General features: G+C 38.2%; 1 protein-coding gene across 1 annotated transcript in view; it reads left to right on the forward strand.

The window, feature by feature from the left end:
• Positions 1 to 1,935: 1,935 nt before the first annotated feature.
• DAB2IP (DAB2 interacting protein) overlaps positions 1,936 to 13,919 on the forward strand; it is a gene marked incomplete at both ends in the record, with an annotated part of 204,802 nt that continues 192,818 nt past the window's right edge. Inside the window, one exon of the mRNA XM_082009096.1 lies at positions 1,936 to 1,975. Within this exon, the coding sequence (XP_081865222.1) occupies positions 1,936 to 1,975 (40 nt within the window). The remainder of the gene's footprint in view (positions 1,976 to 13,919) is intronic.

Raw genomic sequence — 13,919 nt, forward strand, 5'->3', positions numbered from 1 at the left:
AGAAGTAGTGAAGTTGTAAAGAACATAGGGAGCGTAGGGTGTGAGGGGAGAGAATGTATGGTTTGCAGCACTGTAATTTAGACCAAGGCAAGGATCTCAGAACATTACTTAATAGAGGCTATATGCTGTGCAATACTTAAAACACATATATGGAAATTAGTTTTTCTTCTATTAATATGGCACAATCCTCAGGAACAGTACTAAAGTGTTTTTGCAACGTACAATTACAGCAGAGTCCTATCAACCTGCTAGGTTAATTTCTCCGTACAGAACTGCATGTTTTTCTCCCTTCAGCCAGCCATTCATTTGTCCGCCTACAGCTTGTAGCACCAGGCGTGAACAGCCAGCTCTAAAGCACTAGTTACGTGACTCTGTAAAGAGTGAGCTAGTAAGGCAGAAGATTACCCAGGAGCACCAAAATAGAAACCCCTGCTTCAGAATTCTGTGTCATCAGCCATGACAAACTGAAAATGCACTAAATCTGTTGTGGATGTTTAGCATGATCCTTTCCTTAGATTTAGACAAAAGCGTTCTTTTTGAACAGATATGTTTTTATGCCTTAGCTGGAGTATTGAAGAAAGGGTTTGAATTGTAGGTCCAAAGTAAAATTGATCCTGAAAGTCTGGATTTGGAGAATTGTTTCAGGATTGTTGTAACAGCAGTATGAATTTACCTTTCAGAGACACATTTTGGTTTATAGTTGCACATGGATATCTTTCTGTAATTTTGTGGCCATGTCTTCAGGGAAAATAAAATTTTTATTCCTCAGCTAGGTGATAGGGTCTTCTTCTGCAGTCCTTGTACCGTATCATTTATCCAAGAAGTTCAAAGCATGTAAAGCTGGAAAGTTTCAGCTGTATTCCTGTGAGATAAGACATATTTCAATGTCAGTGTCATAGAAAATTGAGGCACAAAGAAGAGTTATGAATTATGTGAGGTCTCAGGGAGTTAGTGGCAGACCCAGAAGCAGAATGAAGGTGACCTGACTTCTAATACTATGATCCAACTGTCAGCTAATACTGTCTCTGTTGAGACTCTGCAGTTGCAGACTCTGGTATCATTTACCATATGAGTCTAGCAAAGCTGGTGCTTACCCCTCCAGCTCATTTGCAGAAGGCTTTTTAAAACGCCAACCTAGCAGCAGCTCCTGGCTTGGCAAAGGAGGTAAAAGTAGGACAAGGTCTCCAGCAGAAGGCTGTTGCTGCAGCAAGTTACAACTGCCCAGTGCGGAGTCATTGAGTTGCCTCCCTGTTAGGCACCGGCTGGTCTATTCATTCTGCAAACAGCCTCTTTCCTTTCCAAGACAGCCCTAGGGACACAAGGGAATGGCAGAGTTTATTATAAACTGAGTAAAGGAACAGACTATTGCTGGAGGAGATCCAGGGTTATAAAAGATTGTAGCGAGGGGGAGGAGGAGGAGGGAACAGGACATAATTTGTGTTTGTGTGTGAGGGGGTGCGTACTGGTGGCTTGAGCAAGGCATTCCCCAAACCCTCAAGACCTTTGCTGGTTTTGGTGCGATTTTCTGCAGTGCATACTGTACTGTGTCAAACCCCACTTACTTTTTTATTGTATCAATCATTCTCTTTATGCAGCAACACGAATCGGAGAATGCTTGCAGGTCCTGTTCTGAATGAGCTCCGCTCTCTGCCAGCTCAGCCTAGTTACTGCTGTAACTTAGTCTGGGGGATGGGAGAAAAAGGTTGCTGCTACTTTAAATATAATGCATTAAGAGGATGCTGGAAAAAGGCCTGCATGCTGTAATACCCAGCCATCTAGTTGGAAAAGGAGCCAGATGTAATACAAAAGAAGAAACACAGCCTCTTATGGATGCAGCACTAATTCATAAATCAGGTGAATCAGCTTAGGCAACTGCTGTGTTTTTATGCCTCTGCTGCATGGAGAACTGCATGTTGGATGCTTTTATTTGAAGTAATGGAACCAGATAATCCTTTGGACCAGGACAACTCCAATGGTAAGAAGTAGAAAACATAGAAAAGAGAGGAGAAAAAAAGGATAGTGAAAGCATGTCTGAGTTACACATCCTACTAAAGGCACAGGGTTAGGCATGTTTTTACTGTCTTCTGCATGGATAAGTAGAAATGAATGTGGTAATGTGCGTCACATTATCTTAGAAATCACTCTGTTTACAGGGTTTGGAGATAAACATATAGTAGACTGATACATACAGTTTATTGCAAGGAGCAGTAATCAGGCAGAATTAAACTATCTCCAGGACAGTCTTTGCAGAGAGAAAAGGAGCCTATGCATTCTACATTATTCAGTTTGGGGGTCTTTTTTACCAGTGAGAAAAGAATGTAACTTTATGCCGTATGTGCTGTTAAATGCAGCATTTGGAAACAGTTTCTTTATCTGCAGAAAGCTTTCCTACAGGCAGTTGCATGAGTAATTTACTTAGAAGGATATATTTAGCTAGGGACCACATAAATTCACCCTGGAATTAAAGTCCATAGTTAAAACTGCAGCTATTCCCTGGATTTATGGCATTCCACATGCTGATGTTCTGGTATCTAGTCTATTGGAAGACATACAAAAAGCATAAATTGGGGTAAAAAGTTGTTTGCAATTGCAAGTCTTATTTCTCTGTTAGTAGAGTGAATTGGCAGCATTGAGGACAACAAATTGTTTACAGTTATGAAAACAATTTAAGATGGTGATTTTTAGAATAAATTCGTTCTCAGCTCTTTAATATGTATTTGGTACTATTCTGGGTGTAGTTTGAAATCTGCAAAGTATTCCGCTTCCTACATATATATTGTTCAAGAACTAGTTATGTATTTCCCACAGCATATTCTCTGCTGATAACCTAGAGCTTCACGTATGACCTAAGTGCAGTGTTAATATCACAGTAGACCTAAAACTGCGTGGAAAGAATGTGGTTAAGGGAATGAAGTAATATTTAAACTATGTAAAGAGTTGACTGGGCAGATATAAGTGGGCAGCACTGCTTTACTTTGGGCTCTGTGCCACATCGAGGTTGAATCATATAAAATAACCAAGGACAGATTTCAGTGTTGTTTCAAATGATAATATTTACATGAAAAGATTAAGAGGGGAGGATTGCACTTTTCATTTCGTTTTTCTATTTCATATGTAGTTATATGAATTTCTCTAGAAGAACAGCATCTACCTCTCATGTCTTATACCTCCTCTTAGACCACTAGGACATACAATTAAGTCTTATTTTCTTCTTTACAGGAGGAAGTTTTAGGATTATCAGAGAAGTGCATGCATAGTTTGGGCTGATGTTAACAAACATACAAGCAAGTATTCTTGCATGTCTCAACATTAGAATCTGGACTTTAGGAGTCACAGAGAGAGTGTCTTGATTCTGTGGGAAATACAAATTTAACTTTGGTTTCTCAAATATGTTAAAATGGCTCACCAAATTTAGAATGCCTATTTTAAGATACACAGGTTTCGCATTCTTCTCCTTAGAGACGTGTAAAGTATATTCTGTCACTTTGTGTAGAAACTTGTTTTCCTACAAAATATTTGCATAAATAGGCAGATGCTGGAAATGTTCATGAACTGGGAAATGAGAGATAAGTAAGCACTCATGGTACCAAGTATCCTAGAAGAACCTTCACTGGTTCCCCTTCCTAGCTATGTAAATCCTCACCTTCCTTTTAGTGTTTTTTAAATCACTTTGATTAGCAGAACAAATGGTTGGACCATTTCTTGATCAGAAGGTCTAATGCTTAAGCGTTAATGCTGCTGGAGCTGCAGGAGCAATATACAGGACTGAGGGATTAATCTATTATTATGACGTACCATGTATTATTTTGCATGAATTCAGTAAATGAAAAGTTCTCAAAAATATGCCAGCAGAGTGGTCTTAAGACAGATTTTCCACTTCGAGAATGCTTTCTTGTAGCTGTCATTCTTGAAGCAGCCCCTTTGTCCATTTTATTATCAAACAGCTAGTGAACTGCTATGAATACACTGATAACTATTGTGTTTATCTTACTCATGTGACAAATATTAATGCCTTGGGAAGTGACCATAGCTTAAAACTTCTGTGCTTACTGTAGAAGTGCCTTTTTACCTTCAATAATGTCAAACCAAATTACTTTTTCTGCTAGCAGAATGGAAACTGTTACTTAATTTTTGATCTACCTGATAGTCCGTATTGGTTAACCATCAACCTTAAAATTCAGTGTCAGTTCATTCTTAGTTGCTTGTTGTTAGCCCAATCAATGCATGGTAAAAGCTGTTCTAGAAGGACGTTAGTGGAATATTCAAGACTGAGCAGCTGTATGTCTCATTTCTCAGCAGGTTTGTTTTTTTTTTTTTCAAAAATCAAATTAGGTTGCCAGCTTTTCATGGAGATACCTCATAGATTTATTATTGCTTGTAACTGGAATAGAAAAAGACCACTCATTTATTCGGGAGCCTGAAATGAGTTTTAAGGTGTGTTAGTTGCCTTGACATAATAGACCCTGGAATAAAATCATAACCTGTGAGTGAAATGCTTATTGGGTTTTTCTCTATGATTCTTCATTGAGCTGTAGTGCCTGCACTACTTTGAACACAAGCCTGATAGGTTGCTATCTATTTTGATATTTGTGAAAGGAGATGGAAGTTCTGTAACTTTTCCCCATATGTGCCTAGGATAAAGGCTCACATAAAGCTACAGGTTCTTGTAAGGATTTTAAAAATCATTAAAGCACCCACTTTCTCTTCCCCCCCTGATATTTCCTTTCCATTTTCTGAAATGCAGGAATATAAAGAAAGATTGTTGTCATTTTATGATGGCTCACAGTTCTGACTTTTTGATGTGTTCTTTTTAATGTACTGGTATGGTTTTACTTGACTCTTTTTACAAAAAAACTTTTCTTGGAAGAAGAGTGCTGAAGAATGTGCTGATTCTGAAACCATAACCCTAAATTACCCATTTCAGAGGGATGACATATCAGAGCTACAGATTTCTCTTTTGTACTATAGCCACTTGCAGCTACAAGAATAAAAGACAACTCAGCAGCTTTTTGCAAGCTGGTGAAGATTTATAAGATTTTGTATTTGTGTACAAACTCTTGAGTACAAAATATCTATGAATTGTGGATTCACCGTGTCTTCTAATTGTTTAGATCCCAGTTTATGTAGCTATAGTGAACACCGGTACCACCTCTGAGTTTATTCTTTTCTGTGTCCTGACAATACTTCTTTGTGAATTAATCTTTTAAGGGTGCAGTATTTTTAGTCAACCTTTTGAACAACCTTGTAGACCAAATCCCAATGACTGGTTTTAGTGGAATCATGTTCCCTACACAATAAATGGGAATCACAGATGCAGGTTTCATACCACAAAGAAATGAAATTAAACCATTGTGCTTTAATAATACAATAATTATAGCTTTTTTTTTTTTTCAGTCTCTGACGTACACATTCAACCAGGTGAATTACATGGATGAAAGCCAGGCTTGAACTTTGTCTGCTGTTGGTAATTTAGATTCTTCAAGCAATGTTCTAGGGCAGTAATGAAATTCTAGCCCCAGTGACACCTTGATGTGCATGAAAAATTGCACTTGGTAGTGAGGAAAACAGAAGCAAGGACTGGGAAAACAGAATTTTTTGTAGATTAGGTATGGTTTGTTAGCAGAGTTGTGTGGGAACCCAAAACCAACAAATTATGGCTGCTGCAGGTGAAGACCGAGGTTTTATTCAGAGAGATAGGGTAGATCTGCTTTAGAACAGGTGAAGACCGTGAACATCGTTACTGAGTTGGATTTGGCAGATGATGTGGTTTGGGGCACCTCATCCAGTATCTCAGCAGACAGAACCAAAGGCTCAGCAGCACTCTAGGCTCTTTAGTTTCCTGGACTTGACATTTACTTTCACTGTGTGGACAATATATACGTATTCTTAACCTTAGATTATCTTCTTTTAAAGATAATATGATGATCTCAGAGAGAACAAAGATTAGACTAAAACTAAGATGAAAAATACCAAAATCCTTTTAAGTGTCTTTTTTTAAAGTTCCACAGAAAAGGCTGTGAACCAGGAACTCCCTATGCAAGAGGAAATCCTGCTGCTGAACAGTGAGGCAGAGGCAGATGATAGGGGAGCTGATTGGGCATTTCTTCTTCAGAACTGCGTTTTAGGCATCTAGTAATGAGAAGAAGGAAAATGGGATAATGACTAACTTTCAGTGCAGTACTCTGAAGCCCCTGCCTTATAAATAGAAGTAGTACTGAAGATGCCATGCAGTTATGTTTTGAAAAGTAAACTCCCCCTCATCTGCCAACAACTGAGTATTTATAACAGTAAGTTATTTACATTTTACCATTGTAATTAAGTTATCTTGTTCTGGAACAAATCTTCCGCTGATCTGAATTCCCCAAGTGTGTGAAAATCTGGTGAGGAATCTATTTTAATAGAGGTATGTTTTGTGGTTTAATATTGTTCATTGCCTGGAAATGTTAAGTGTTTCTTATAGGTGTTGCCATTCTGGCATGCTATCTGAGGAAGCAAAGTTACTATTCCTGAACATTTGAAATACTTTTTTATACTATATGAGAAAATAAAGATGCTGTGTGATTAGACTGGTAAGCAAGGTTTGATTTAGATGTGCTGTACTGAAAAAGTATATGAGACATGGAAAGAGTAGGAAAGTATAGAAGAAGAGACTAGCTTGTTTGAAGTTTATATAGAATAAATTCCTAGTAAACCTTTTTTAGTTGTTATTACTTTTAAAATAGTCAAATTAGGTAGATAGAGTTATCAGTCAGAAACACATTAAATGTAGAGAAAATATGAGGCCTGAAGAAGATATGGACTAATACAGAGAACCAGTAGAAAATATTTATAATACAGTCTTAATGTGGCACACTGTACACTTTTGTGCAACATTAAAATTAGTTCATTCTTGCTATCTTTCTAATAGGCATGGGTCACAGTGCTTTTTTCGTAGGCTTGCACAAATTGCAAACAGCTTGCTTGAATCTTTGAAAGGCAGAGCACTGATCCTTTTCCTTATGTGAGAGGAAAGGAGTTTTTGTCTAGGAGCAGCTATCTTGCAAAGACTGTACAAAAACATAGGTGAACTTTGGCATTTCTTATCCATGGTATTGTCCTGCCCTACTAAGTCTGAAAACTTGGTTTCTAGATGGAGTGAATGTTGGAAAGTAATGAGTTTTGGTGGTAGTCGTTTTTAAAAGTTAATTTCCCGTTATTATCTACAGGACTGAAGAAAAATTGTAATGAGTAGGTTGGCAATTAAACATATTAAACTATCATTAGGTGATTAAATAGTGCTGTACTGTGCCCTGTAGCATAGATCTTTAAAAAATTATTTGTTCTTTTTCTGCTTACCTCAGCCAACATTTATATTGCTTGCAAAGAACTCTTTGTGTTAAATACATTAAAGAAACAAAGAGTATATTATTACTAGAAATATTTATCCTAGACATCTGTGAGTAACCAGATTCTTTAACAAGATGTGTTTTTTCATGATATTCCATTAAAAAAGCAAGATCTCTCTTTTGAGCAGTTTTTAAAAATCATACTTTTTCTTAGTGAATTTCAGTTTTGAAGGCTGAGCTAGCGGAGGACTATAGAGTGTTGCGACAGTTGTTTCGTTCTTCTCTTTGTTATAGTTCTTACACCATGTCTATCTTACCGCTTCTGACAGAAGAGATGTAAAGAGACATGTGCTTGATGGTAGGAAAAATCGAAAAGAAAAAGACAAATGGCAGTGTAGTACCTAGAGAAGATAAATGCAGACTGAATTCCTGATGAATTGTGCATAAAAGTGGTAGGCATATTTTGGGTGGCAACCCTTTTCTTTATATGTTGCTGTAGTTTTCTTCATTTTAGCTACATTGTATTCAGGTACTAACTATAATTCATAGGAAAGATGTATTGTACTGAAAGGTAAGTCTGAAGCAGCTTAATAAATTTTTCTGGGAAAAAAGTTCTAAATCTTGGGGGGGCAAAAACGAAGTGGGATATCTGCACATAAGAAGTACTGGTGACAAAATCAAATAAAATATCCTACCTGAGGGCATTATTTATTGGCAAACAGCTGATACAGTGACAGATTCGCTCTGCAAGTAACATTAGGCCACTGTTCCACGCTATTTTCTGAGGTTCCTACGAGTTATGTGATCAGTATTTCCAAAGAAATGATCCAGGTATGTGTAGTGTTCGTTGTTCGAAAAGGATCATAAATAATCTGCCTGAACTGCCAGTGACTGTGTGGCAAGTAGAGCAAACATCACAGAGTTAAGGTAGGTGGGCAGGTGTAATCAGGTTTCCTTATTGTCACCAAAACTTTTTGGCAACAACGAGAAAGGTTTAAAAATAGATACAAGCACTATCTGGTAACTTCATTATCATTTAGACTAAGCGGTGAAACAGAAAGATCCCATATAGCTTTAATAAAGTGTCTAACAGCATCAAAAAGTCAGGAGCTCCAGGGGAATAGGAGACCAAGGATTAAGAAGTTGACTATATAATGATTTGTAGAATGCGTTCTGCAATTTCCAAGTTTGGAACTGAATTATGAACAACCATTGCATGCGGTCTTTTCCTTTCTCTCCCTGCTGAAATCTGTAGAAGAGGGCAGAGCCAGTCAGGAAACAAGCACCCCAGCAGATTATGAGCATGCAGTAAGGAGAACCATCTATATGACCTAAACTTGTAGGTCAGCTGCTTTTAAATTCATAAGGTTTTGGTAATAGATAACAGAAACTGGAGAAGCCAGAGAAGAAATTGTCAGTCCCTATTGAGAGCTGAGCCGCACATTTTGACAAAGGGTCGGTGAAATGGGTTTTTCTGGGCCCTTCAGTCATGGGTTAGTGTGATCACATACGTGTAACTACTGAGCTGTTGGACAGCAGCCTCCTCTTCTGGTGATGCCCGGAAGGATTGACAACCGCTGATGCTTTACATCCGTGTCTAACAAACATACTGTACATGAGGGATATGAAGAATAAATAGCTGCTTACCTTTAGCCACTTCTCTGTAATATTCTTTGTTATTTCTGATCTGGATGTTTGCCCAGGAGGTTTCTCAGTGTGTATGTGTGGTTATCATGTCAGTTATACCGTTATGGTAATAACGTTTACATTTAGATGTGCTTCCTCTCTGAGCATCTCCAAGGAGCTAGCACATGTAAAAGATTTAAATTGCAAAGTATTGCTACTGCTGATACGGCTCGGAGGCCTACCAGATGCCTTGCTAAGTGAGTCAGTAGTCAAGGATTTTGGCTGCTATAGAGCTTAATACAGTGATTGGAAAATGTCTGCCAAAATGAAGTTTCAAGCAATGTTTGTTTTCTTACCAGATCTAGATACACTTCTAGTTTTGTTTTACACCTTTAAATACTTCTCTAGATGTAGCTGGGATGTTGGTAGGCAGCCGTGGCAGATGTAATAACATGAGCCATTGTCCTTTGTCCTGTAGCTGTATGTGTGGGATGGTTTGCTTAACCATTGGGTGGGCATGGCATGGCTTATGTAGCAACTCGATGCCTCTGAATGTATGTCCTGCCATTAATCCAAACTGGAGAAATCCTCTGCTTGGTGTTTTGAAAGTAGGAAAGTAAGATGATAATAGAGATCTCTTATTATTTGTTCCAGAATGAAGGAAAAAAAAAAATTCACTTAAAATAATAGTAAAAGTTAGACCAGAGTTCATGATACTTTATTGTCTCTGCAACTGGTCTTCTATTTTGCAGAAATGCTATTAGAGCATTACTCGTGGCAGAGAGAATATCCCTGAAGAGTTTTTCACAGTTCATGTGTCAGACAGGAATGCAAAGGATCAATTTACAGCCACAGACAAAGATCTGAAAATGTCCAGGGGGACCTGGGAGAATGCTTCTCACCCCAAATAGTTTTACTGATTTAACTGATTCCACTTGTCTGACTGCAGCGTGTTTTCAGCTAACCCAGAGTTAATTTCTGAGTGGCAGCAATAAAAACATCGTATGCAGTCTGCAGTGAGAACTGGTATAGGAACATTAAACACAGCATTACCTCCTTGCAGTCTCTTCTGTTATAAAATTAAAGAGAATTTCAGTATGTTTTGGAAGGCTCACCAGTGCACTGCTGTATTCCGGGGAGAAACCTGCTGGTGCCATGCAACTCTGTTTCCATGAGTAACTTGCTTTGTTTAGCAGATCATCCTTTACCACTCAGCTGCAACTGTCAGAAAAAGCCAGGCATCAAGTTGAGGAGTTGTATTTAAAAGTGCTCTCTGGATGAGGTGGCTGCAATGATCTATAAGCTAAGCAAAGCAGTTGGAAGTAGTTTACTGGTTCTGTTTCACCAGCTTCTGGATAGTGGTTGTACTTCACCTGAAAGTTGGTAGTCATCGTTAATTCATTTGCTTCTTACATGTATTTTTTTAATTGTAATTTAAAGTTTTCTGGTAAACTTTAGACAAAATCAGTGGATGTATTCATCTGTTTAGGAGAGGCAGTTTTGAAATTAACCTTTTTTCTTTCCATATAATTTGCAACAGGATCTGTGCAGTTAGGCCTTAATCTTAGAAATATATATTTATGTATTCAGCAAGAACTGGCATCAGGAGTTTCAATGAGTTCTGTGGAAATTTTTTGTCTGGAAGAGCACACATACAGTTCATCCTTTTTTTGAGTCTTACAAATGTTTGTTGTTTTTAAGACAAGATAAAAAAGCCAAGATTTAATTCTTATTGTGACTTCTAGCCCAAGATGAGGTTGATCACACAAATTAAAGATACAGAAAATGTAATGAGCATTTGGGATTTAGGGGGAAAAAGCAGGTGCATTCAACTTGAAACCAACGCTTAGTACACCCAGGGTTGCTGAACTGCCTGCCTGTGCCTCTGACTAGGAGGGAGGCGTGTTTTATTTTCCCTGCTTATTCATTTTCTGAGTCATTCATCTTGTGCTATAGCTATTGAAAACTGTAACAGAGCCTGGGAAGCGCTTGGCTTTTGAGTGCTGCCTCCTGATTGGGCTAGGGAATGCTGCTGTTCGGGAATAATGTGTGAATACCATCTGCTCCGAGGAGCTGGGAGTCTCAGTGAATTTTGCTTGGAGAGGCACCTTTAGCCAGGACTAGAGGCAAGGGGAGCAAGCTTGCTTTTCCTGTGTCTTATCCAAACTTCTAGTTGTCGCTGGATTTCCTTTCTGCTTCCCTGTTGAACTTTTTTGTGCTTTGCTCGAGGGCTGAGGTACTTCTCCTGTGGGTTTTGGGGTTGTTTCTCCTTTATTTTTTTTCCTGCATGGGATTTCTTCTGGGGTTCAGCATGCACACCAAATGGGGAAATAAATCAGCAAGTTTTGCAGCTGTTTGTTCTGGCACAACAGTTAACATGGAATGTCTGAGTTGCTTTGAGAAACTACTTCCAAAGATTTGACCTGCTCGTAAAAAGGTAAGCAGTTAAGGGTCTCTGCATTTCAGCGACTGACTTTTTACTTGCATAGAGGTTTTGTTCATTAGGAATGAATATGTCTCATTTGAAATGTACAGTTGCCTTGTAGCAATGCCTGAGATCAAACACTGTGTTTTGTCTCAGAATTTCTTTAATGAGCCTGAAGAAATGAGCAGAGTTGGAACAATGATTGTCTTTTGCTCTTTTGTGTAGAAATTGTTTTACAATAGGTCTTAATACAAACTTTCTGCAGTGTAAGTGTAATTCTAATTCAAGACAGCATATTTTTTTCGGTTTGCATCTTTGTGAAGAGAACTCAGAACTCTCTCAACTCTTGTTTTCCTGATTATGGAATCTCTTTTTCAGACTGTTATCTCAGACGAAACACAGCTATTTTTCAGCAGTCCAGATTTGCAGTCAAATGGTGCATTCCACTTCAAGAAGACAAGATGTAGTTTGTGAGCCCATTAAATCCTGCTCAGTAACGACCTGCTGGTGTAGACTCAGTCACTAGACAGAAAACTGTAGCTATTCCTTTAACCTCAAAACAACAGGCCTGACAACACCAGGATTGATGGCCACCACTCTCTCCCATTACTCTTAGCATATACTTAACTTTTTGATGTTACTGTTTTAAAACGTAGTTATAATTTTTTTTCTGAAGGTTACGTTTCAGTCAGACACTACTATCTACAGAGCACAAAGTTAGCTAAGGGAGGATATGAAATATTGATGTTTTACAAAATCTTAGGCTTCCTTCCAGTGAATCAGATTATTCAATTTACTGTTGTCTGTTCCAAGGAGAAATCTGCAAAGCATATTTCTAAGACTTCGTTTGCTGAAGGATTCACTGTAATTTGTTTTTCACAAATACCTGGTTTTTAGCTTTCTCTTTTGTGTTGGTATGTTAATCGTAACTGTACAGTAAGTATGTAAGTTGCATGTACTTATATGTATTCTAAGAGAAATGTTTAATACATGTAAATAAGGAAACAGTGAATTTATGTAACTGGTACTTGATCTAACCTAAACTTTTCATATTGAATCAATTTTAAATAAACAAGAGAAGATCTTGTAGGCTTTCTTACACTGAGGCTTTTTGAGCTAATGTTCGTGTAAAACAGAAAAGAGCTGTTGCTGTCTGCAGTTTCACTAAAAAAAAGTTAACAATTAGACAACTTTTCACTTAGTCATTTTTGTGGCAGAATACCAGATCATCAAAACTGACTCTTTTAATGAGAAAAAAACTTGCTTTGCTGAAGCCAGAATCAGGAAAATTGTTGCAAGCCAAAGAAGGAATGCCTGAATCACACAGAGGTGCAACGCCAGTACAGCCCATTGGCTGGTGGTCACTGGACTTGCTTAGAATATAGGATATATGGATTAAAGTCTCACTGTGCCTGGTGCAAGTCAAGTGGGTGTCTCTGATTTTATGTATGCTAAAAAACCGTGAAAGGTCATGCATGTACCACTACAAATTAGGTTTTCCAGTAATCATCACATTTCTGGGGATAGAAAAACTATTTCTCCTTCATTGCTGCTGATAATAATAATAAATGGTCACTTAGGTCTTTTTTGGTGGAATTATATTTTCAATTGTAGATTTCCCAGGTGCCCTTTTTTAATCTATCATTGGGCCAGACATCATGATTATAATAAAGTAGCATGAGGAACGAAATTCTGACCATCGAACTCCAGAGGTGAAGATCACTTCCATTCCAGACATAGCAGAAGGTTTTCTAGCTGTTGGCAGTAGTGACTGAGTATCAGCAATAACCGATAGTATATAGGACAGTGGAATCAGAGCTTTTTAATTCAGTGGTATGTACATATGCACACTCAAATCAAACACCAGCTGACTGTAGAAGTGTGTTTATTTTTTGCTCAGAGTGGGCAAACATTTTATACTTCCCCTTCATCAAACGCATTAGTTACTCGGTTCAGTGGTCTAACTGTGATACCTGTTTTTGCATGGGTAGAGTTTATTCTAGGTTACTGCTAGATCCCTCAACAGAGCTCTCCACAACTTAATACTGGTTCATATTTCCTTTTAATGTGATCCTGTGTAGCTGCAAAGCACTTTTTGTTTGCCTGCCTGTTGCTAATACACTAGTATGATCATCAATACTGCAATGCTTAAATGATTTTCACTCTCTAATCCAGGTATCTTCATGCCAGCTTAAATGTGTTGCTATTATCCTGTTCTTATAAAGGGGAGCTGAATTAAAAGTGGCTTGCCCAGGTCATGCACAGGAAGCTTTTATCTCTGTATTGTAGTTGCATTGGATCTTCTGAGTTCCTAGTTAGCTCTTTAGCCATTCCTCTTGCTCCATGGCCTTCCTTCTTGCCCATTTCCCTTTCTTCGCTCTTCTCTTCTTCCTTCCCTGCCCCCTCAAAAAAAGAATGATAATTGCTGGAGGACATTTGTTATTTTGCTGTGGAGAACATTATCCACCTGACATGTCTATATGAATTTGGAAAATCTTGGCGCTAGTTTTTTTCAGCAGACCAGGGTATTTGTTTCCTTAAGG

Source organism: Phaethon aethereus (genome assembly GCF_964289735.1).
Source record: "Phaethon aethereus genome assembly, chromosome: 20".
Classification (NCBI taxonomy): Eukaryota; Metazoa; Chordata; class Aves; order Phaethontiformes; family Phaethontidae; genus Phaethon; species Phaethon aethereus.